We start from the raw sequence: 26,493 nt of genomic DNA, 5'->3' as shown, positions 1-26,493 counted from the left end.
AGGTCATACAGTGGTCTTTTAAATGTCCAAATGAAGCTCTTGTGATGTTCATTGACGCAGCATTATGTCTGTGGAGATGGGCACAAGTTCTTGGATCATATGTGTCGTTGCTGTCATATGAAGAAACACATCACATCAACACTTTCAGATAAAGGGGGATAACTCCAGCCCAGAAAGTTATACTGTGATGAGAATCATAGGAAATTATCTCTTAAGGCTAGAAGTTTCTTATGACAAAATGTCTTCGAGAATGTTTCAATAGTGCACTGACATCGCACAAGGCTTTCAGTGATTATTCATTTAAATTCTCAACTCCGTAGGGAGTATTCTTCTGTGTGGATTGCAGTTACAAAATGGTCCACTGCAACTTGTCGTTATAGGCGACTGAATGGATCATGTGGTCAGGTTTCGTGACATGTTTTTTAGCTTTTCATCAAACCCTAATGGCATAATATCAACCACTGGATAGCCTGGTCCTGCCTTGATTATAACAGACCCCTGTCATAGAGCTGGAATATGGTAAAGAAACGAAACAAGTTGCAAATGTGAAAGTGAAATACAGTAATTGTCAGATCTAACTTGTCTTTAGAAATATCTTTATCTTCTTGTAAGTGTGAACCTCCACATGCTTGTGTAGCGTATGTGTTTGCTTGTTCAGATCATGGTGTCTCCGGATGCGCGGAACAATGCCTGGGTGTCCTTTGATGGCCGGAACAGACAGGAAATACAGCAAGGAGACACGTGAGTAGAGGTTTAGATGTTGTCTATCGTAGGTTTCACTTTGTTTTAAAGTATGACCTGTAACAATGTGGAATGTTTAGTTGAAAGAACATTTATGAGTATTATCCACTAACTGTACCTCATTTGCCAGGCTACGTATAACCACAGCGATGTACCCCATTCCCTCGGTGTGTACACTGTATAACCATGTATACTATAACTTACTGTCCCTCACTTCCAGGCTACGTATCACCACGGCGATGTACTCGATTCCCTTGGTGTGTACACTGTATAACCATGTATACTATAACTTACTGCCCCTCACTTCCAGGCTACGTATCACCACGGCGATGTACCCGGTTCCTTCAGTATGTAAACTGTATAACCATGTATACTATAACTTACTGTCCCTCACTTCCAGGCTGCGTATCACCACGGCGATGTACCCAGTTCCCTCGGTGTGTGCCAAGGACCAAATAGACGATTGGTTTGATGGTCTCGCTGACTGTCTCCACTGGAACGTACGGCGGCAACAGAAGACGTTACCTTCATTACCCAGCACCACCAGCCTGGACTCCGTTATCTTGGACCCTGACAGTAACTGACCAAGGTGTATGTGTAACGAGCCTACAAGTAAATTCTAGCAGGAAATATACGTCATAAATGTGCTTTTATAGACCCTGACTCACTGACCAGGACACTGTGAGATTGGTGTTGTGTCAACTGTGTTCACTGCTGAAGATCATCTGAACAAAATAACTGACCACGTCAAGTGCAAGGTCAAGGCTGTGATTAACAAGACCTCATGATTAGACAGCTTCTATGTACCTCCAGATTCATGAATGGTTATTTGGATTTGGCAGGAGGTGAAGATGTGTGAGATCAAGACTATCTAGGTGTGCAGGTGTCTGTGTGCACATCTGTCTGAATGTCTGGTATCTAAGTGTCAAGATGTGCTGGTATCTAGGTGTCCAGATGCCCTGATATCTAGAATCAAGATGCCCTGGTATCTAGGTGTCCAGATGCTATGGTATCTTGTTGTCTGGATGTTCCGGTACTCGGTGTCCTGTCCTCAAAACTCGAGCTAGCTCATGTTTCCCTATTAGGAATACAGTCACATCTGTTTTTGATAGAGATGAAACTTTGGAATGGAATCATCTTTTATAATTTTATATGATCACATGACAGGTCTATGAGGAGGCAATATTGAGTTTTATACACAGGACTGGAGTGCAATAATACCAGCTTGATCGGGAAGGTGAGAGGGACAACTGGGTCACATTGACCTTTTCCATTGGCGCCGTTATCTGGTATATTAAATGTGTATACACAGTCTCATGCAAAGGGTGTGTTTCTGCTGTTGTATTGACACTGTGGTCAACTGGCATTTGTATATATGTCAGATACGTAGTTTAAAATGTTTTAAATGGCTGAGAAGGTGATGGAGGGAGATATCGTTATTCATTGTGTCTGTCTGGACAGAATGATTTAGTTTAATTATCCCGTTAATTGTTCATACATCATTAATATATATGTCAATAGCTTTGTGTTAGTTGATGTTTCATAATTCTCTCGGGAAGCAGTTTTGTTGTCATGGAAACAGATGATGTCATCCCTTTCCGGTGACCACTTAACATTCCTGAAAACTGTAATATTTCCAATAGCAAGGCACATTAATAATTTATTTTACTTAAAGAAAAAGACTGGACTACAGCTGCTTTTTAAGTTTTAAGGGTTTTTATTACTGTATGGTGATAGAGTAACTACCTGCCCAGTTTGGCAATGCTCACTGCGGTATATCACGATGTGTGATTGTACTTGTTATAAAATTGTATATGCGAATGAAGTTCACATGCTACTAGCACGATGTCATACAAGCTCATCACAAGGTTACTACAAGTTTAGTACGATGTTTAGTAGAAATGTGATTTCTGAATTATACTGATGTTGGCACGATATAGACTAGTTTCGTACGAGTTGAGTACGCGATACTTACAACCTTATCACGACATTAACACGATCTCTATGAGTTTATCACGATGTCAACACGACTAAACCGCAACCAGAATAAGACCGCATGTTGCGGCTGCCATCTTGTCAAGTCAAGTCCGGTGCAAGGACACCTTGCTGCAGCAGCTGACACGAGAGACCACGACAGGGTTCAAGAACTTCCCTGTGGTGGACCCGTGTAGAGAGTCCTTACCCTTCTCCCCGAGTCCTGAGGGACTGGTCCTGGACCTGGTCCTAGTTCTGTGTGGCTGTGGTTGTGCGTAATCTCCAGACTGGGGTGGGTGATGCAACCCACACACTCATCCCACCGTGACTATATCGTAGCGGACTTAGATAAGCTTGTATTCAACACTTGATTATCATAGTGAACTCTAGGTACACCGTAGCTAACTTCAATTATGCACGTTTCCCATATCATACTAGTGACAAGGACACGGTTTGCTCTTCCCCATGAAAATTATAATGTGTTGTGCTCTCATGAATCTAACTCACTTTGTGTCTATCGTGAAGACATTGTACTCACATGGTGTCTATCATGAAAAAGTCGTGTTTACATCAGGTTAATTACAGCACGAGGTCGCTACGAGTGTGGTATGACATACACAAGCTTCCTTCAAACACAACCGTGGACAACACATATATAACACGAGCAAGGCACGATGTCACATGATCCAACCACAATTGTGATCACGAGCACATAAGGAGTGAAGTTCGAGCATATTACGAGCTGATGTAACGATTGCTCATGCGAGCTTAACATTGTGAAATGTCCCAGCCTAAATCGCGAAAGGTTACAGGTAGCATGAATTGAAGCAACATGCAGTTTTAAGTGGTTCTTTAAATGACGATGTGAAGAGTTACCTCCCTTCCAATATCAATCAACTGGTAGGTGAAAATGGTAGTTACGAAAGGACTTTGCAGGAAGAATAAGAAAATTATTTTTAATTGTTCACTTATGATTGTTTATCGATACAGCAAGTAATGCAAACCCTGGAAATACACAAAGAAAGTATGTCCATGTTGTAAATTGAAAACCAAAACATGAGAGTAATTTATTTAATCACCTCCACATTGTGTCTTTACTGTGCACCTGCTGTTGTTAATCATATATGTGTGTTGTATGTTTCACCAGCTGATAAATTTATATGTGTTAAAGTTAAAAGAAATGCCGAGACATTAAGCCAAAAGCAGAATCTTTTTGCAATACTAATATGAACATTGTCACTCGCTGTTTTCCAATGAGTTTTTTTTATCAGACCATAGGTTTCCAATCACATGATCAGTCTTCCTGCATTCTGCGTGAAACGTTTCTCGATGCCATCCACATGTACAGCCATATAGGTAGTTTCTGTAACCCACGGCTTCTAAATTAACCTGTTGAATATAGAGTAGTCAGCAGACATCTTTAACAAATACTTGTAGTTGTAAGACCAGTAGTAGCAAATGGGCAGATAACTCTAATTACCCCTAGCTAGCCATGTGCTTGGCATCTGTATTTCTCGACTTGAGACTAAAGTAAGGCATTCTAATCAGCAGCTGAGGTTGTTAACATTCAAAAACCTAAACCTTTGTGGCATCAAAAATTGAAATCCCAACTTGTGGAATTGTGGTGTTTACTGACAGTCAGTCCTCCAGAAACATCAATCACTTGACTTTATTAAATAATACTTATTACGTATGTGCTCAAAAGATAACTCTATGTAAGTCCTTTTCCACTGCTGTGATATTGTTGTTATAATGCTAAAAGTGGTGTAAAACTTACTCTCGTAATAAACTCAATATGGATGCAAGACATTAAACATAAGGCAAGTTAATCTAGTCACTGGATTAATGTAATATCGTCATTTAATATTGTATCTCTATGAAATGATGACATATGGTGTCTAATCTTTGTGTTGACCAGGTCAAGGGTCAGTCATGAACTCTTCCTTTAGCATGCAAGTAGTTGCAACAATTATCATATTGATGTTCTATTTCAAGTGTAGTGGCATGTACACAGGTTGTCTAATAGGACCCCTTTGTGGCCACTGGCCTGTCCGCACCATATCCATGTTCACTGTAATGTCCTGCGTCATTTGAATGATTCTTCAACAGTAAGGTCTGATATAACTAAGATATTGTTCAAAGCAGCGTTGAACCCGACTCATTCACTCGTTGACCCTTGCTGCCATTGTCATCTATCCATCTGTCCGTGTGAAGCTGAGTATACTGCCAATGTGTCAAGTTGAGGGAATGGTGTGTTCGTTATTACACAGCCTCATTGGTATGGGGATATTGTAGGGAAATGTATCCGGCAGGGTTACAATAGTACTGCAAGAGTTAACACTTGCGATTATATACCCAGTACCTTTACCTTCCAACACTGTGTCTGACGTAGCTGTCTGCCTGTTGTCCCGTGGATGGCAACATTTCTTCTTCAATTAATTCTTACTTGTCCAACTGTCCTGTAGAATGATCAGTTATTCATATTCATAATGATGTTTGTAATATATAAATTATGTTTTGAATTAATTAATATACAATGTCAACACGTGTTTGTATTTTTATGAAATATTTTATTTATCAAGAGAAACAATAAAAGACTACACAACAACAAACTCTTAGTTGTGATATTTGTGATGCAAAGTCAGTGAACATAACGTAGAAGCTACAGAGACACAGCTGATTATGGGAGGGCTGGTTATCTTAGACTGAAAGTAACTAGGAAGGGTTCTGCTTTACATGTAACAACAGAAGCAGTCCATTTCCCACCATTTCCTGAATGTCCAGAAATGGGGTGACAGCAAACTCGATTATCCAGTACATCACATGTCCATTCTGTAAATACCTGCGTCTTCCTGCATCTCTTACTCGACACTAAATGTCACATGAGAGGTATTTGGTCGGATGTCTAATTTCATCTTTGTGCCATTCAAGTAGGTCTCAGGATGACCTTTTATCAGCAAATGGGTGCAGGGTATTTATCATTATAGAATGGAGATATAATACAGTGGATAAATGACAATGGGGGTAGCAGAAGGTCCCCATTGATACACAGCTGTAGAAATGCTTGGTCCAGCATGTCTTATTCAGTCCTGAGCCTATCTGTCCTAAGAACATTTGGTAAGCATGTCTGGTTTAATGACATCTCTTCTGGATTTAGAACAAAAAAAATACTTAAAGCAGTATAACTTGGCAACAGCATCCTTAATAACAAAGGTGTAAGGACTTCCGTTTTAATTACATCATTTCTAGTTGGTTAAGACAAGAACAATAAAGTGCAACTAGGAAAATGAAAACTCAATATCTCCATCTACCTTAATAAGAGAGTCATAAGTACTGGTTAAATTACATCATTTCCATTTTGGGAAATACAACCGTCAAGTGCAACTAGAACATTGAAACATGCCTGCCTCTAGCTACCTTAATATGAAAGTTCTAAGATCTGGTTTATCACATCACTTGCCTTGGGGAAAACAAGAATACAGTGAAACTAGACAATTGAAACATACATGCCTCTAGCTACCTTAATAAGAAAGTTAAAATATCTGGTTTAGTCAAATCACTTCCCTTGGGGAAAACAAGAATACAGTGCAACTAGAAAATTGAAACATACATGCCTCTAGCTACCTTAATATGAAAGTTAAAAGATCTGGTTTAGTCACATCACTTGCCTTAGAGAAAACAAGAATACAGTGCAACTAGAAAATTAAAACATACATGCCTCTAGCTACTTTAATGGGGATGTTAAAAGATCTGTTTTAATAGCTACCTTAATAAGAAAGTTATAAGATCTGGTTGAATCACACCACTTGCCTTTGGGAAAACAAGAATACAGTGCAACTAGAAAATTAAAACATACATGCCTCTAGATACTTTAATAAGAAACTTATAAGATATGGTATCATTACATCACATCCCTTTTAAGAAAACAAGAATACAGTGCAACTAGAAAATTGAAACATACATGCCTTTAGATACTTTAATAAGAAACTTATAAGATCTGGTATAATTACATCACATCCCTTTTAGGAAAACAAGAATACAGTGCAACTAGAAAATTGAAACATACATGCCTCTAAATACCTTAATAAGAAAGTTATAAGATCTGGTATAATTACATCACTTCCCTTTGGGGAAATACAACAATCCAGTGGAACAAGCAAATTTAAATATACATGTCTCTAGCAACCTTAATAAGAAAGTCATAAGCAATGGCATAATTATATGATCTCTATTTTGGGGAACAAACAATCCAGCTCAACTAGAAAGTTGAAACATACATGCCTCTAGCTACCTTAACAAGAAAGTTATAAGATCTGGTTTAATTACATCACTTGCCTTTGGGGAAATACAACCCCGTCCAGTGCAACTAGAAAATTGAAACATATATGCCTCTAGCTACATTAATATCAACGTAAAATATCTGGTTTAGTCACATCACTTCCCTTGGGAAAAACAAGAATACAGTGCAACTAGAAAATTGAAACATACATGCCTCTAGCTACCTTAATAAGAAAGTTATAAGATCTAGTTGAATTACATCACTTCCCTTTGGGGAAATACAACCCCCTCCGGTGCAAATAGAAAATTGAAACATACATGCTGGCGCCTCTAGCTACATTAATATGAAAGTTAAAATATCCGGTTTAGTCACATCACTTCCTTTGGGGAAAACAAGAATACAGTGCAACTAGAAAATTGAAACATAAATGCCTCTAGCTACCTTAACAAGAAAGCTATAAGATCTGGTTTAATTACATCACTTCCTTTTGGGGAAATACAACTGTCCAGTGCAACTAGAAAATTGAAACATACATGCCTCTAGCTACCTTAATATGAAAGTTAAAATATCTGGTTTAGTCACATCACTTCCCTTGGAGAAAACAAGAATACAGCGCAACTAGAGAATTGAAACATACATGCCTCTAGCTACCTTAATAAGAAAGTTATAAGATCTGGTATAATTACATCACTTCCCTTTGGGGAAATACAACCGTCCAGTGCAACTAGAAAATTGAAACATACATGCCTCTAGCTACTTTAATGGGGATGTTAAAAGATCTGTTTTAATAGGTACCTTAATAAGAAAGTTATAAGATCTGGTTGAATCACATCACTTGCCTTGGGAAAAACAAGAATACAGTGCAACTAGAACATTGAAACATACATGCCTCTAGGTACTTTAATAAGAAACTTATATGATCTGGTATAATTACATCACATCCCTTTGGGGAAAGACAACCTTCCAGTGCAACTAGAAAATGGAAACATACATGCCTCTAGCTACATTAATACGAAAGTTAAAATATCTGGTTTAGTCACATCACTTCCCTTGGGGAAAACAAGAATACAGTGCAACTAGAAAATTGAAACATACATGCCTCTAGCTACATTAATACGAAAGTTAAAATATCTGGTTTAGTCACATCACTTCCCTTTGGGAAAACAGGAATACAGTGCAAATAGAAAATTAAAACATACATGCCTCTCGCTACCTTAATGGGGAAGTTAAAAGATCTGTTTTTATAGCTACCTTAATAAGAAAGTTATAAGATCTGGTTGAATCACATCACTTGCCTTGGGGAAAACAAGAATACAGTGCAACTAGAAAATCGAAACATACATGCCTCTAGATACTTTAATAAGACACTTATAAGATCTGGTATAATTACATCACATCCCTTTGGGGAAAGACAACCATCCAGTGCAACTAGAAAATTGAAACATACATGCCTCTAGATACTTTAATAAGAAACTTATTTATAAGATCTGGTATAATTACATCAATTCCCTTTGGGGAAATACATCAATCCAGTGCAACAAGAAAATGTATATATATACATGCCTCTAGCTACCTTAATAAGAAAGGCATAAGCACGGGTTTAATTATATCATCTCTATTTGGGGAACAAACAATCCAGTGCAACTAAAAAGATGAAACATCCATGTCTCTAGCAACCTTAATAAGAAAGTCATAAGCACTGGTATAATTATATCATCTCTATTTTGGGGAACAAACAATCCAGTGCAACTAGAAAATTGACACATACATGCCTCTAGCTACCTTAATAAGAAAGCCATAAGCACTGGTGTAATTACATCATCTCTATTTATGGGAACAAACAATCCAGCGCAACTAGAAAATTGAAACATACATGCCTCTAGCTACCTTAATATGAAAGTTATAAGATCTGGTTTAATACATCACTTCCCTTTGGGGAAATACAACCGTCCAGTGCAACTAGATAATTGAAACATACGTGCCTCTAGCTACCTTAATAAGAAAGTTATAAGATCTGGTTTAATTACATCACTTCCCTTTTGGGGAAATACAACAATCCAGTGGAAGTAGAAAATTGAAACAAACCTGCCTCTAGATACTTTAATAAGACAGTTATAAGATCTGGTATAATGTCATCACTTCTTTTTTGGGGAAATACAACAATCCAGTGCAAGAAGCAAATTTAAATATACATGCCTCTAGCTACCTTAATAAGAAAGTCACAAGCACTGGTATAATTATATCATCTCTATTTTGGGGAACAAACAATCCAGTTCAACTAGAAAATGAAACATACATGCCTCTAGCTACCTTAATAAGAAAGTTATAAGATCTGGTATAATTACATCACTTCCCTTTGGGTAAATACAACCGTCCAGTGCAACTAGAAAATTGAAACATACATGCCTCTAGCTACTTTAATGGGGATGTTAAAAGATCTGTTTTAATAGGTACCTTAATAAGAAAGTTATAAGATCTGGTTGAATCACATCACTTGCCTTGGGGAAAACAAGAATACAGTGCAACTAGAACATTGAAACATACATGCCTCTAGATACTTTAATAAGAAACTTATATGATCTGGTATAATTACATCACATCCCTTCGGGGAAAGACAACAATCCAGTGCAAGAAGAAAATTTAAATATACATGCCTCTAGCTACCTTAATAAGAAAGTCATAAGCACTGGTATAATTATATCATCTCTTTTGGGGGACAAACAATCCAGTTCAACTAGAAAATGAAACATACATGCCTCTAGCTACATTAATAAGAAAGCTAAAAGATTTGCTTAGTCACATCACTTCTTTTGGGGAAATACAACCCCGCCCAGTGCAACTAGAAAATTGAAACATACATGCCTCTAGCTACATTAATATGAAAGTTACAATATCTGGTTTAGTCACATCACTTCCCTTGGGGAAAACAAGATTACAGTGCAACTAGAACATTGAAACATACATGCCTCTAGCTACCTTAATAAGAAAGTTATAAGATCTGGTATAATTACATCACTTCCCTTTGGGGAAATACAACCGTCCAGTGCAATTTCAAAATGGAAACATACATGCCTCTAGCTACTTTAATGGGGAAATAAAAAGATATGTTTAAATAGCTCCCTTAATAAGAAAGTTATAAGATCTGGTTGAATCACATCACTTGCCTTGGGGAAAACAGGAATACAGTGCAACTAGAAAATTGAAACATACATGCCTCTAGGTACTTAATAAGAAACTTATAAGATCTGGTATAATTACATCAATTCCCTTTGGGGAAATACAACAATCCAGTGAAACAAGAAAATGAATATATACATGCCTCAAGCTACCCTAATAAGAAAATCATAAGCACTGGTATAATTATATCATCTTTATTTGGGGCAACAAACAATCCAGCGCAACTAGAAAATTGAAACATACATGCCTGTAGCTACTTTAATATGAAAGTTATAAGATCTGGTATAATTACATCACATCCCTTTGGGGAAAGTCAACTATCCAGTGCAAATAGAAAATTGAAACATACATGCCTCTAGATACTTTAATAAGAAAGTTATAAGATCTGGTATAATTACATCAATTCCCTTTGGGGAAATACAACAATCCAGTGCAACAAGAAAATGAATATATACATGCCTCTAGCTACCTTAATAAGAAAATCATAAGCACTGGTATAATTATATCATCTTTATTTTGGGCAACAAACAATCCAGCGCAACTAGAAAATTGAAACATACATGCCTCTAGCTACTTTAATATGAAAGTTATAAGATCTGGTATAATTACATCACATTCCTTTGGGGAAAGTCAACTATCCAGTACAAATAGAAAATTGAAACATACATGCCTCTAGATACTTTAATAAGAAACTTATAAGATCTGGTATAATTACATCAATTCCCTTTGGGGAAATACAACAATCCAGTGCAACAAGAAAATGTATATATACATGCCTCTAGCTACCTTAATAAGAAAGTCATAAGCAATGGTTTAATTATATCATCTCTATTTGGGGGAACAAACAATCCAGTGCAACTAAAAAAATGAAACTTCCATGTCTCTAGCAACCTTAATGAGAAACCCATAAGCACTGGTGTAATTATATTATTTCCCCTTATTGGGGTTGTTAAATAGGAACTTAGGCCTGCTTGCTTCGTCACACAGATCAGGGCATGGGGAAGATATTTGACACTGTGGACAACTAACCTGTTGGATGTACAGGATGTGTCACGTGGTTGAGCCTAAGAAAACAACTGCCGCTCTCTAGACAACCTGAATGAGTCTGGATTATTTCTAATACTGTATATATTTATAAAATTCCGAATTCAAGTACAAGTAAGCAAAAGCAAAAAACATAAGTTTCTACACAATGGTCATCTACCCACATATTCTTGTATGAACTCCAGTTGTGAGTTGATACTTGTCTAGGTAGAGGGATAAACTTAAATATTAAAATACTAATACTAATAAAGTATTTTGCCAAGTATGTTACAAATGTAACATAACGAATTACACCCAATCTGATAACATTCAGATATGGTAAAAATGGCATTTTCGACTGCTTCCATGAAGCCATATCAATACATCTTAGAGGAATCATGTGAGAAATTCCCTGACACGCCAATTCTAGAATCATATACACATGTTTGCATTTGTTTTCAGTGTTATCTAAATTTTTCCAATAATTGGTCACATGTTATAGTAAAAAAAAGAAACCCAACACATGAAAATACATTTATGAGTACATTCTACCTTCATAAACTTCATGATACACTAACAAATGGTTAAACAATCAGTTCCTTATACTTCAAACATTGTTTCAGTGAAATATATGTTTGTTTTGCTTTTTAGACTACGGTATTTACAGTGAAAATGACATACCTTGGTACATTAACATGTGTATAGAACAGATATTGACGCCAATGAAGGTGTGCATGTATTAGCTAATTTACTCCACCATTAGCGTCAGTAACCGAGACACACCTGTCTGTCACACAAAGCCAAGTGTGAACCATAATAACTACAGCTCAAGTACAGATGTTATAACCTGATAATTGTTGAGGTCAGACCTACTGTTACCTCGACCCATGGAACCTATAAGAAGGATAGTATTTTTTCAAACTTGACGATGTCATTATATGTAGTCAATTGATAACATGTTTTAGGTAGCCAATATGTAATTTATCAGAGCCGGATACGTTAACATTTCATTGATTTATCGGTAGACAAGTTATCCTTTGATGTAAAATGGTTGTAGAGAGGCTATGAAACATATCTGTGGTAAATTTAGTGCAATCATTTTCCATTGATTCCACTGTATCTGTTACGTTGGAGTGAGTGAGTATGGTTTTTACGCCGCTTTTAGCAATATTCCAGCAATATCACGGCGGGGGACACCAGAAATGGGCTTCACAAATTGTACCCATGTCGGGAATCGAACACGGGTCTTCGGTATGGCGAGCGAACGCTTTAACCACTAGGCTACCCGACCGCTCCCTGTTACGTTGGAAGCAAACGATGTATCAAAACTGTCAGACAGTACGTAGAAACATTGCGGAAATACTCACTAAGCATTAACATGTACCCTCTGGCATTGCACGAGTCATGTTGTGAGTCCACTTCTGGACATTTCAAGATTTCATGAAGTTTTTGTTCGAGAGAGCTCTCTTTAAATCTGCGATGTTCGGAAATCATAGTTAGTATCTCTGCACTTTCTATATTGTATGTCATCCACATTTCAAAAGGTCACACCTGAGACGGCGTTATTTCTTTAAAATACACACTTATAGGCAAATGGTCAGACACACAATAGGTGTCATCATATGTCCAGTTACGAAAGGGGGGTTATTATGGATATTCTTTATTTACAGTTAAATCAATGTGTTGCATGCAAATAGGCCTTCTGTTGGCCCACATTGTCCTTTCGAACTAACCCTGTCACCACCACCATTGATATACACATAGACAATGAGGGTTCATGTTATCGTACACTTTGTTGAGAAGATACAAAGTGTTTGATCGTCTACAGGACCAATAGAGATACAATGTTTTCCGCTGAGTGGTCTTTGTAGGTGTGACGCCATCATAATATATATTATCACCTATGTTTATTGAATATTTGTGCTTTATCGTCTTGGTTATACCAGAAAGTCATTGGGACCCAATAACGACAGTTGACGATGTAACTAGTATATACCTTTGTCTACACGCAGTTGATCATCACATGTTTGACATATGACAGCACAAACAGTTTTTTCTGAGATGTTAGCCACAGATAACCCCCGTCCTCATACTCCTGAAAAGTTCATTGTGCGGTGTTGATAGATGCGTGCACTAGTAATTCTCTCATTGTGCAGGTCATTGTGTAAGCATGCCTTTGTTCTGCTTTAATTAAGTTCCGACCCAGAAAAAATATCAGGATTACATAAAATTGTTCCGACCATGTTGTGAAAGGTTCCGGTTGACAGGAACAAATGTTTGGGTGTGTTTATGAGCGATGTTCCTGTATATTGTAAATGTGCAACATGAAAACCCGGGAAAATAAGACATACAATTGCAATACAAATCAACATAATCTAACGGAAAAACAAAAACAAATGATGAAAAAGAAAAGTAAGAAAAAAACATCAGTTATCTAGGGTAATATGGTTGATTTTTGACGGTTTCTTTGTAAGTAACTTGCTCCTTGCATTCATGCAGTCAATGTATCATCAATTGTACCCACCCACCTGCTGATAGGCGGAATTGCTTTACAATTGGATATTGACAGGGATTTCATCCTTCAGCTCGGGCATTAGTGACTCTAGGAGCCGTTTGCTGTCTCAACATGCTGATGGGGGTAGAGAAGTATAATTTGTTTGTCTTGTGTACATATATCTGCCCCCGACCCCCCTGTCTCGAAGTAATTTTACTGTCTCACTATGTCCCAGCGATATTGCTAGGTGCAGAGGGGTAAGACCATTTTTGTTTTGATTTGATACATCAGCCTACTTGACCAGAAGTAGTTTCACTGTCTCACCATGTCCCCGTGATTGTGCTAGGTGTAGAGGAGTATATCCATCCCTGTTTTGTGTGGATACATCAGCCTTCTTGTCTAGAAGTAGTTTCACTGCCTCACTATGTCCCCAACGGGCTGCTAGGTGTAGAGGAGTATCACCATCTTTGTTTTGTGCTGATACATCAGCCTTCTTGTCTAGAAGTAGTTTCACTGCCTCACTATGTCCCCAACGTGCTGCTAGGTGTAGAGGAGTATCACCATCCCTGTTTTGTGTAGAAACATGAGCCTTTTTGTCTAGAAGTAGTTTTACTGTCTCACTATGACCCCGCGATGCTGCTAGGTGTAGAGGAGTATCACCATCTTTGTTTTGTGCTGATACATCAGCCTTCTTGTCTAGAAGTAGTTTCACTGCCTCACTATGTCCCCAACGTGCTGCTAGGTGTAGAGGAGTATCACCATCTTTGTTTTGTGTAGATACATCAGCCTTCTTGTCTAGAAGTAGTTTTACTGTCTCACTATGTCCCCGCGATGCTGCTAGGTGTAGAGGAGTATCACCATCTTTGTTTTGTGCTGATACATCAGCCTTCTTGTCTAGAAGTAGTTTCACTGCCTCACTATGTCCCCAAGGTGCTGCTAGGTGTAGAGGAGTATCACCATCTTTGTTTTGTGTAGATACATGAGCCTTTTTGTCTAGAAGTAGTTTTACTGTTTCACTATGTCCCCGCGATGCTGCTAGGTGTAGAGGAGTATATCCATCCCTGTTTTGTGTGGATACATCAGCCTTCTTGTCTAGAAGTAGTTTCACTGCCTCACTATGTCCCCAAAGGGCTGCTAGGTGTAGAGGAGTATCACCATCTTTGTTTTGTGCTGATACATCAGCCTTCTTGTCTAGAAGTAGTTTCACTGCCTCACTATGTCCCCGCGATGCTGCTAGGTGTAGAGGAGTATCACCATCCCTGTTTTGTGTAGATACATGAGCCTTTTTGTCTAGAAGTAGTTTTACTGTCTCACTATGTCCCCGCGATGCTGCTAGGTGTAGAGGAGTATTACCATCTTTGTTTTGTGTAGATACATCAGCCTTTTTGTCTAGAAGCAGTTTTACTGTCTCACTATGACCCCGCGATGCTGCTAGATGTAGAGGAGTATCACCATCTTTGTTTGGTGTAGATACATAAGCCTTCTCATCTAGAAGTAGCTTTACTGTCTCACTATGACCCCGCGATGATGCTAGGTGTAGAGGAGTATCACCATCTTTGTTTTGTGTAGATACATCTACTGCCTTGTCTAGAAGTAGTTTAACTGCCTCACTATGTCCCCAAGGTGCTGCTAGATGTAGAGGAGTGTTACCATCTTTGTTTGGTGAAGATACATCAGCCTCCTTCTCAAGAAGTAGTTTTACAGTCTCACTATGTCCCCGTGATGCTGCTAGGTGTAGAGGAGTGTCACCATCTTTGTTTTGTGTAGATACATCAGCCTTCTTGTCTAGAAGTAGTTTCACTGCCTCACTATGTCCCCAAGGTGCTGCTAGGTGTAGAGGAGTATCACCATCCCTGTTTTGTGTATATACATGACCCTTTTTGTCTAGAAGTAGTTTTACTGTCTCACTATAACCCCGCGATGCTGCTAGGTGTAGAGGAGTATCACCATCCCTGTTTTGTGTAGATACATCTACTGCCTTGTCTAGAAGTAGTTTAACTGCCTCACTATGTCCCCAAGGTGCTGCTAGATGTAGAGGAGTATTACCATCTTTGTTTTGTGCTGATACATCAGCCTCCTTCTCTAGAAGTAGTTTTACTGTCTCACTATGTCCCCGCGATGCTGCTAGGTGTAGAGGAGTATTACCATCTTTGTTTTGTGCAGATACATCAGCCTTCTTGTCTAGAAGGAGTTTCACTGCCTCACTATGTCCCCAATGTGCTGCTAGATGTAGAGGAGTATTACCATCTTTGTTTTGTGCTGATACATCAGCCTCCTTCTCTAGAAGTAGTTTTACTGTTTCACTATGTCCCCGCGATGCTGCTAGGTGTAGAGGAGTATTACCATCTTTGTTTTGTGTAGATACATCAGCCTTCTTGTCTAGAAGTAGTTTCACTGCCTCACTATGTCCCCAATGTGCTGCTAGATGTAGAGGAGTATTACCTTCTTTGTTTTGTGCTGATACATCAGCCTCCTTCTCTAGAAGTAGTTTTACTGTTTCACTATGTCCCCGCGATGCTGCCAGGTGTAGAGGAGTATTACCATCTTTGTTTTGTGTAGATACTTCAGCCTTTTTGTCTAGAAGCAGTTTTACTGTCTCACTATGACCCCGCGATCCTGCTAGGTGTAGAGGGGTATCATCATCTTTGTTTTGTGTAGATACATCTGCTGCGTTGTCTAGAAGTAGTTTTACTGTCTCAATCTGTCCCCACTTTGCTACCATGTGTAGAGGTGTATCACCATCTTTGTTTTGTGTGCATACACCAGCCCCCTTGTTTAGAAGTAGTTTTACTGTCTCACTTTGTCCCCGGGGTGGAGCTAGATGTAGAGGAGTATCACCATCTTTGTTTGGTGTAGATACATAAGCCTTCTCATCCAGAAGTAGTTTTACTGTCTTAGTATGTCCCCATGATGCTGCCTGGTGAAGAGGAGTATCACCATCTTTGTTTTGTGTGGATACGCAAGCCCCCTCGTCTAGGAGTCGTTTCACTATCTCACAACTTTCATTCCCTGCTGCTAGGTGGAGCGGAGTACTACCATCTGTATTTAACCAGTGTACGCATTGTGGATCTAATGGAAGATGCTGGCTATTTTGTTCATTTAAAAACACGTTGGTGTAGTAAAGATTTCCTGTCTGAACAGCCAGATGTAGAAGTGTATTACCTTTTCCATCTGTGATATCTTGAAGGGGGCAGTTGGCAGGTATCAAAGATATCAACATGTGTAAGATTGTACACATGATGGTAGAGTCCTGACATGTATTTGGAGAACTGCTTAAACAGTTACACCCCTGATGAAGCAATGAAAGCTTTAATATTTCCTGACACCTTGATACAATATCCTTGTCATTTTTAAGATATTGTAGTATATGTTTCACTAAGTACTTATTTCCAACTAACACAGTGACAAGGAGTACATCGTACGGCTGAGGTATCTCTGAGGTAATATTCTGTGTCAGACGTTCCTTGATATCTTGATCAATAGCCGGAGAAACACATAGTGCCAGGAAGCAATCAGACAGATCTGTTCTACACTTGTCTAGCAGCTTTTGCACAAGCTGGTTATCCTGGATATACAGAGCAGGTGCCAGTAATTCTGTTGTATCAACTTTGTGGCACACATCAGACAGTATGTCATTCAGGAGTAACATCAACCCCTGTAAAATGACATCAGAGATAAGGGAAGTATAGTTGAAAAGGGTAAGTGAATAATGATAAAAACCAAAACTTGAATCTAAATCATCATCTCCTTCAGAAGAGGGAACGTCCCACTTAACACATTTCACCTCGTGCTTTTTCTGTATAACTTCAGTTAACTTCATATTTTCCCGCCAACTTTCTACCAGAAACTTCACAAATTCCTCATGACGTAAAGAAGGATGATCAAGAATGTCACTGTAGCTTTTTGACAGAAGAAGATCTGTGATCTTGTCAGCTAATATATGGTAATCATCTCTGGCTAGGATAACGGCTAAGTCACTCTCGTTCATCTGCTTTGTATGCATCAATTCCACCAGCATCTTTGGTGGGCAATTGCGTATAGCAATTTCAGGTTCCCGTTTTGAAATATTGATAAATACAACGTCATGTATAGATTGATGCTGGAACTGGTAGATTTTTCCCGTTTTGACTAAATACACTCCACAGAAATCCTCTATCTTTGATTTAATGTGTGCCGCTGTGACAACTGTAGAAATGTTGCAACATTCTTTGAGATACTCAACCGTGGACGCAAGTTCTTCTTTATAGGTAGAGGGTTTCAGTTGATCGGAGCTGAGGTTACCATCTTTCATCAACGTTAGAAGGAGGACAAGGTGACCAATTCCATCACATTCCTGCATTCTCGTTATTTCCTCAGAAACGAACTCATGTGGTCTTTTGAAGAACTCCTTGCCTTTTGATTGTGCTTCCTTGCTTGATGCAAAGAATGTACAACACTGTGGAAAACCGAGGACAGTGGTCATTCTAACAATGTCATTACGTTCATGATGATTAAAGAATTTATCTCCACATATCTTTTCTATCATTTCAAGTTTTTCTCCTGGTGTGAAAACATATTCTCCTTCATCTAGAACCATGCACTGAATAGTTTTTATGAGTTTGTACTTCCTGATTTTGGCATCACACTGTAAACATATTTCAGATCTTGAGGTAATGACAAGCCATACATGACCTGATTCCACATTTTGCCAAAGTCGGTCAAACAACTTGACCCATATATTCACATCTGATTCAACCAGATTACTTGATCCAAATATATCATCGATTAACACCACATACTTTTTCTGTTCAGTACTTTCATCCCCCTGGTGGTTCTCGTGATTAACCTTAGGAATCAGATTCCATTCATTCCATGATGAAAGCACGACTGGCGACCGGCTTGTTTCTCTTGATACTCTTGCTAAAATCGTCAGACCAAGTGTAGATTTCCCTGAGCCTGACTTTCCTTTTATGAAGACAGATCCTTGCTGTTGTATTAGATTGTATGCAGACCTCTCACCGTTTGTAGATACATGCTTGTTTGAATCGGCCTGCTTGATAAGGTTCAATGCATCACCTGCAGTTATATGTCAGTGTTAGTATTCAAATAGTTCTTGTCTGATATTGAGAATGAAAGTATTGAAACATACATGTAACAACTCTCACATTTCTGCCAAGTTTTTTAATCTGCAACATTGAATGATATTGAATAAATTATCACAAAGTTGCAGCACACAACATTTTTAACTCCGTCAGAAATACTTTGAACCTAACGCTGAGAAACAACAAAGAATATATACACCTCGTCATAATCATCGCACCACACATTTTAAATTAAAAGTAGAAAATATGTTTTTTTGTATTTTTAAACCACAAGTACATATTTCATAAACTACACCATCTGTGAACATAATATCACAAAGACACCCTGTTCCGAGCTGCACGTGCATGCTTGCGTTGAGCATGCTTGTACCGGGGGTCGGTTTGCTAAAAATGCGGTATGCACATAGCCTCTTTTGGCGTATGTTATGATGGCAGACATAGCTAGAATTTGGTTTTAGGCATAAATGAAGCTTTATTTTGACCAACCAGTGAAATGCCCAAGCGTCCAGTGCCTCTGAACCAAAGATGGCAAATTATTAGTATGCACCAGACTGGTATGTCATGTCGTGCTATTGGAGCACAACTGAACATTAATCACACTGTCATCAACAGGCTAATACGTAAGCATACTGCTTCCGGTGAAGTGAAGGATGCACCCAGGTCTGGACGTCCCAGAAAAAACAATGACAGGGAAGATCGTGCTCTCGTACGCCAAGCCAGACGAAGCCCAAAGTCTACTTGTACACAGCTGTGACCAACTCCCTTATATTTTAAAATTGGAACTTTTAGTTTAAATTGTATATCTATGTCACACTATGCATTTCTTCTTTGGCTTGCTGATTTTGTTGATGCATGTCATCGATCCCAATTGTGTGGATCGATGCTCATGATTTTAATCCCTTGATTGTCTGGTCCAGACTCGATTATTTACAGACCACTGTGATATAGCTGGAATATTGCTGAGTGCGGCGTTAAACAACAAGCAAGCAAACATTTCTTCTTTAAACCTATATGGAAATGTGCATGAACCATGCATGTTTCCAGCTTCTAAAACATAAAATTCACCTGAACACACCCCAGCATCTCTATGGTTATGACCAACAACTGGATCAATTTCGTGCTCGGTGCACGGTAACCTTCCAGGATCCGGGTACGTGTGTCTCCCTGTCAACTAATTTTCATTCGTAGAGCTATTAGACGAGAGGAACTGAGATTAGGGGATGGTTAGGCATGCATATCACGTGACATAGAAACTAGACATAGATGTAAAACCACTTTTTGCCAATATCTAAAATAATTACATTAAATGAAAACCAAATCAGTCAAACAGAAAGATGATGTGTCTATGATTCGCGAAAACACATGCAAAGCACATAAACGTAGCGTTTGGGGATCAATTTTACAGCTTCATCCAAACGCAACTGCCTGTAAAAAAACGTGCAGCACAGGCCCCCCTGCTGAATGGGTATACAAATCCACATCAACGGCTGTTCATACAGTCCTTATAACGAGAGTAGAGGCGGTGACAGAATGCCAGGACTGAATGCAGCTCAACGGAACAACGTCATTGGGAGATTAGAAGCCGGAGCAACTCTGCTAGAAGTGGCCAGGCACTTTGGCGTATCCAGGCAGACAATCTCCGCACTGTGGACCCAATACAACAACACCAACAGAGTTGACGAAAGACCAAGGTCAGGAAGACCAAGGGTGACAACCCAAGCACAAGATCGATACATCCGGCTGCGACACCTTCGAGACCGCACTAACACAGCCACGTCTATAACCACACAGATCCCTGGGGTACACAGAATATCAGATCAAATGGTACGCAACAGATTGAGGGAGGTTGGACTTTTTGCACGAAGACCTGTTCGACGTCATGTATTGACCCCACGTCATCTGGCGGACCGTCTACTTTGGTGTCAACAGAGGGTTCAATGGGCACGTGCAAGGTGGAGAAATGTACTGTTTACTGACGAGTCCCGTTTCCTACTCACACGTGCTTATGGGCGCGCACGTGTCTTTAGACGTCGGGAGGGATGTTAAGCCCCCAACTGTGTACAGAAGGTTGTCCCATTTGGCGGCGGGAGTGTCATGGTATGGGCCGGAATTCATCACGGTGGTAGGACGCCTCTCGTGCATGTGGCAGGTGCATTGAAAGGTGTGCGTTGCAGAGACTAGATCCTACAGCCTTACGTTCTTCCTTACGTTCAACGTTCATGGCGGACAGTTCCAGCAGGACAACGCTCGACCGCATATTGCACGTGTTTGTCAGGACTTCTTACATCATTACCGGAATGTTTAAACTGGATCCTGGTGGCATCCAAAGCATGTATCTTGCTAACGCAAGCTGCAGTAGCCAAGACCAAAATGAACACAGTCTTCAGTGTGATCTGTTCAAAATCTTTGTCAGCCAGTGACACATAATCACTCAATGTCAGACTTTCAAGGAGGCCGATATCGCAAGGATTGCAGGAGCCAGTTTGTAAGAGCCAAGGAGAGATTTGAGTTCCACAACAGTGGAGACTTTTGCACATGAAGTAGTGGCGATCAGGGAGTTGATAGCTGCAAGGTAGATTGTCAATGTGTAGCCCTAAGCTTATGTGTAGATTGCAGGTGATGTAGATGATCAGCAATCTGATGAGGTGAAACCTAGGTAGGAATGGAAATGTCGCAAGTGTGACAATAGTTTTTGATGGCTGTCCACTTGTGATCATAAAGGTGAGCTGCAATGATCGTTTCTACCCACCTTAAGTAGCCTTGAACAACAAGAGACTTCTGCAAATGCGCATGGAGCTTTGGAAGGGACAGATGAAGACACTGGGAGTGAGGTTGCAATAGAAGATCGTCAAGGAGCAGAAGATTATGGAATGGTCTGTTAATGAGCCTTAGAAAGCTGGGGAACATGTTGCACTTTGTCTAATAGGGAGTGACCAAAGTCAGAGAAAGGTGACTGGTGGCTTCCACCTTCTGCAGTACCTGGTGAAGAACGCCTGTCTGTGGAAAGGTGCAGGCATTGAGTCCCTCCAATGGGAATGACAACGCATCATCGTACCAGGCTTGACGATCGATGATGGGCGACACAAATCAGGAGAGCTGAACACTGAAGCAAGTGGCAAAGACATCAATTTCCAGGAACGGATGCAGTTTGCGATTAACTGGAACAGCACCAGGTGAAGTGACCACTCTTTCAGTTTGGGACAGGGTGTCGTAAATGACATGGGAGACCCCTAGAATTTGACGAGCCAGGACATATTTGTTGAGGGGGTCAATGGGCTGGAAGAAGGCGACATAGACTTCATGGACTCCATTCTGTTTATGCAGTGTTGTCAGAATGTATCGTGGGTTGAGAGGAGCTCTGACCAATGTGACACTGCTAGATTGACCTCCTTGAATTCTATGTTGTTTGATGTGGAAGCAATGGTCCAACGTCCTTCTACTTGGAGATAGCGAAAATACGCTCCCCAACCCATGGTTGAGGCCTCTACTAACAGATGAAAGGACAGAACAAACGGCTTCAGAGAGACACTGCTGACGTTCGATTTAACTAACCACCATTGTAGATGTGGGTGGAGCTGGATCGGTAGTGTAATCTGCATCTCACAGCTGTCGGTTCTGATGAAGTGAGCAAGAAAGCACTGAAGCAACTGGCCTCGCAAAGTGAGACCTTACGCTATCGTCAGAGCTGGATTTATTTTTTGAGTGCCAATGGAACAAACCGTTGAATGTTCACCCAACACTCGTACGGGATGAACATCATGCCTTGAAGAGGGCACCAATGAATTCGAGACGTTTGCTGGAAACTAACTTGAACTTGTTGACATCGACCCAACCATCCGAGCTGGTACAGAAGGCGATGCAAGAAGTCGAGTTGTTAAAGGAGTATGTGCCCGAATTCAGTTGTCAAGATAAGAGCTAAGACGCAGGGATTTTGTGACGGGCAGGGTGAGGCAGGTAAACAGCCCTCATGGGAACGTCAAGATGGGTACCATGTAGATGCAGGTAGACAAGGCAATCGCCGGGATGAACGAGTGCGATCGACGTCATGCGAAAAGTAGGCAGATCTTCCATATAGTTTGTGTTGAAAACCTCCATATTGAAGATTAGCTGGTGCTTCAAGCTATCCTTTTTGGTCACGAGGAAGATGGATGAATAAAACCCTAGAGTCGCGGGAAGTGGGCTGAGACAATCTTTAGAAGTAACATTCCTATAGTGTTGATCAAGGTCGTTAGCTGCCTGACTGTATACACCCTCTGTAGAGGCTGGAATGTAGCTGGTAAGGAGATCAGAGGAGTTGTTATCCCGTCGGGAGCAACTGTGTCATAAATGGGTCTGCGAGGATGATCCAGTTGTCCAAGAACAGCCCCAGTCTTCTGCCAACGGGAGTGTCTGAAATGGTTACTGCTGTAGGCTGAAGTAAGTCGTGCTGTATTGGAGTAACAGTTGGAGCCTAACAGTTTAGGTCTAGTAAAGGAGATTGATGGTCCGGAGGACGAATTAGATCGCGAAAACACATGCAAAGCACATAAACGTAGCGTTTGGGGATCAATTTTTACAGCTTCATCCAAACGCAACTGCCTGTAAAAAAACGTGCAGCACAGGCCCCCCTGCTGAATGGGTATACAAATCCACATCAACGGCTGTTCATACAGTCCTTATAACGAGAGTAGAGGCGGTGACAGAATGCCAAGACTGAATGCAGCTCAACGGAACAACGTCATTGGGAGATTAGAAGCCGGAGCAACTCTGCTAGAAGTGGCCAGGCACTTTGGCGTATCCAGACAGACAATCTCCGCACTGTGGACCCAATACAACAACACCAACAGAGTTGACGAAAGACCAAGGTCAGGAAGACCAAGGGTGACAACCCAAGCACAAGATCGATACATCCGGCTGCGACACCTTCGAGACCGCACTAACACAGCCACGTCTATAACCACACAGATCCCTGGGGTACACAGAATATCAGATCAAATGGTACGCAACAGATTGAGGGAGGTTGGACTTTTTGCACGAAGACCTGTTCGACGTCATGTATTGACCCCACGTCATCTGGCGGACCGTCTACTTTGGTGTCAACAGAGGGTTCAATGGGCACGTGCAAGGTGGAGAAATGTACTGTTTACTGACGAGTCCCGTTTCCTACTCACATGTGCTTATGGGCGCGCACGTGTCTTTAGACGTCGGGATGGATGTTACGCCCCCAACTGTGTACAGAAGGTTGTCCCATTTGGCGGCGGGAGTGTCATGGTATGGGCCGGAATTCATCACGGTGGTAGGACGCCTCTCGTGCATGTGGCAGGTGCATTGAAAGGTGTGCGTTGCAGAGACTAGATCCTACAGCCTTACGTTCTTCCTTACGTTCAACGTTCATGGTGGACAGTTCCAGCAGGACAACGCTCGACCGCATATTGCACGTGTTTGTCAGGACTTCTTACAGCACAACAACATCCAGACATTACCTTGGCCAGCCAGGTCACCAGATTTGTCCCCGATTGAGCATCTGTGGGACGAGTTAGATCGACAGAAGGAATCCACTGCCCCAAATACTTCCAGTGCATCTTGATGCCCTTCGGCATGAATTGCAGCACATCCAACAGCGTGTTATTGACAACTTGATTGCATCTATGGGTTGTCGGTGTCAAGCAGTGATTGATGCACGTGGTGGGCACAACCGATATTGACATTTTCTGTACCCCTGTGACTGTATCGTGTACCTGTGTCTGTCTAGGTGGCACGATTAATGTTTTGAACATTGTGTACATTGATCGACAAACAGTGTTTCAATTATGGTTTCTGTGTCCTATTTGAAACAATCGCATTATATTACATTCTGAAAGTCAGTGTCAAGTTTCCTTTTTTGAAGAGTATATATATATATATATATATATATATACAATTTCTACTAAAATATACCAAATTATTAATCTCACAGTGATGCCAGTTACTCAGTCCGGGAAAAACCAAACAATATAAAAACACACAACACACAGCACCAATGTTGATATTTATAGATTTAATACGTATATACATTCGTAAGCAAGAGGTCAGGATCCAAGCTCATGTAACGTCTCTATCTATCGTTTGTTGGGATGTGACAGTTGTTACACCATAACCCGAGGGTCAAACTTGTGGAGACCCGGCACGTCAGTGACTGAAATGTTCCAGAGGTAAGGTCAAGCAAAAGCTGTATCAGGTTTCCAGAGCCACCCTTCCATGAGGGTGTAATTGCTGTGTTAAGGCCATGGTGGAAGCAACCGCTCGACTCTCATGTGAGTTGGACGTTTCCAGTGAAGGCAACCCGGCTAATGTATAGGCCTGGAGTTTGATTGAACGAAGCCAAAAAGAGATCATGGTACGGGACATTTCCTCAGCGGAATGAAGCGTCTCTTCAGGTCTCTCCATCCGCCTAGCTCCGGAATGTTTAAACTGGATCCTGGTGGCATCCAAAGCATGTATCTTGCTAACGCAAGCTGCAGTAGCCAAGACCAAAATGAACACAGTCTTCAGTGTGATCTGTTCAAAATCTTTGTCAGCCAGTGACACATAATCACTCAATGTCAGACTTTCAAGGAGGCCGATATCGCAAGGATTGTAGGAGCCAGTTTGTAAGAGCCAAGGAGAGATTTGAGTTCCACAACAGTGGAGACTTTTGCACATGAAGTAGTGGCGATCAGGGAGTTGATAGCTGCAAGGTAGATTGTCAATGTGTAGCCCTAAGCTTATGTGTAGATTGCAGGTGATGTAGATGATCAGCAATCTGATGAGGTGAAACCTAGGTAGGAATGGAAATGTCGCAAGTGTGACAATAGTTTTGATGGCTGTCCACTTGTGATCATAAAGGTGAGCTGCAATGATCGTTTCTACCCACCTTAAGTAGCCTTGAACAACAAGAGACTTCTGCAAATGCGCATGGAGCTTTGGAAGGGACAGATGAAGACACTGGGAGTGAGGTTGCAATAGAAGATCGTCAAGGAGCAGAAGATTATGGAATGGTCTGTTAATGAGCCTTAGAAAGCTGGGGAACATGTTGCACTTTGTCTAATAGGGAGTGACCAAAGTCAGAGAAAGGTGACTGGTGGCTTCCACCTTCTGCAGTACCTGGTGAAGAACGCCTGTCTGTGGAAAGGTGCAGGCATTGAGTCCCTCCAATGGGAATGACAACGCATCATCGTACCAGGCTTGACGATCGATGATGGGCGACACAAATCAGGAGAGCTGAACACTGAAGCAAGTGGCAAAGACATCAATTTCCAGGAACGGATGCAGTTTGCGATTAACTGGAACAGCACCAGGTGAGGTGACCACTCTTTCAGTTTGGGACAGGGAGTCGTAAATGACATGGGAGACCCCTAGAATTTGACGAGCCAGGACATATTTGTTGAGGGGGTCAATGGGCTGGAAGAAGGCGACATAGACTTCATGGACCCCATTCTGTTTATGCAGTGTTGTCAGAATGTATCGTGGGTTGAGAGGAGCTCTGACCAATGTGACACTGCTAGATTGACCTCCTTGAATTCTATGTTGTTTGATGTGGAAGCAATGGTCCAACGTCCTTCTACTTGGAGATAGCGAAAATACGCTCCCCAACCCATGGTTGAGGCCTCTACTAACAGATGAAAGGACAGAACAAACGGCTTCAGAGAGACACTGCTGACGTTCGATTTAACTAACCACCATTGTAGATGTGGGTGGAGCTGGATCGGTAGTGTAATCTGCATCTC

The 26,493-nt window shown here is 40.7% G+C and overlaps 2 protein-coding genes and 2 long non-coding RNA genes across 7 annotated transcripts in view; 1 reads left to right on the top strand and 3 right to left on the bottom strand.

Moving 5' to 3' along the window:
- LOC124126008 (NAD kinase-like) overlaps positions 1–5,327 on the top strand; it is a 58,897-nt gene extending 53,570 nt beyond the window's left edge. For all 4 annotated transcript variants that reach the window (XM_048385417.1, XM_048385419.1, XM_048385418.1 and 1 more), the window contains 2 exons: positions 659–741; positions 1,142–5,327. In XM_048385417.1, coding sequence (XP_048241374.1) covers positions 659–741; positions 1,142–1,325 — 267 coding nt within the window. In that variant the 3' untranslated portion in view covers positions 1,326–5,327. The remainder of the gene's footprint in view (positions 1–658; positions 742–1,141) is intronic.
- LOC125374517 lies at positions 5,265–8,239 on the bottom strand. The gene is made up of 2 exons (XR_007218641.1): positions 6,482–8,239; positions 5,265–6,339 (listed from the first exon to the last, which is right to left on the bottom strand). It is a non-coding gene; the product is annotated as an uncharacterized LOC125374517 (long non-coding RNA).
- A 369-nt stretch (positions 8,240–8,608) lies between these two features.
- On the bottom strand, positions 8,609–9,536 carry LOC125374518. Its single transcript, XR_007218642.1, has 2 exons — positions 9,411–9,536; positions 8,609–8,881 (listed from the first exon to the last, which is right to left on the bottom strand). It is a non-coding gene; the product is annotated as an uncharacterized LOC125374518 (long non-coding RNA).
- A 3,818-nt stretch (positions 9,537–13,354) lies between these two features.
- The window catches only part of LOC124125871, a 77,879-nt gene continuing 64,740 nt past the window's right edge, over positions 13,355–26,493 (bottom strand). The window contains exon 9 of the mRNA XM_048385401.1: positions 13,355–18,743. Within this exon, the coding sequence (XP_048241358.1) occupies positions 13,981–18,743 (4,763 nt within the window). The 3' untranslated portion in view covers positions 13,355–13,980. The remainder of the gene's footprint in view (positions 18,744–26,493) is intronic.

Source organism: Haliotis rufescens, unplaced genomic scaffold, assembly GCF_023055435.1.
Source record: "Haliotis rufescens isolate VD_foot unplaced genomic scaffold, xgHalRufe1.0.p SCAF_58, whole genome shotgun sequence".
Classification (NCBI taxonomy): Eukaryota; Metazoa; Mollusca; class Gastropoda; order Lepetellida; family Haliotidae; genus Haliotis; species Haliotis rufescens.
The sequence above is the reverse complement of the archived record's forward strand: the minus strand, read 5'-3'. Positions and strand labels throughout refer to the sequence as shown.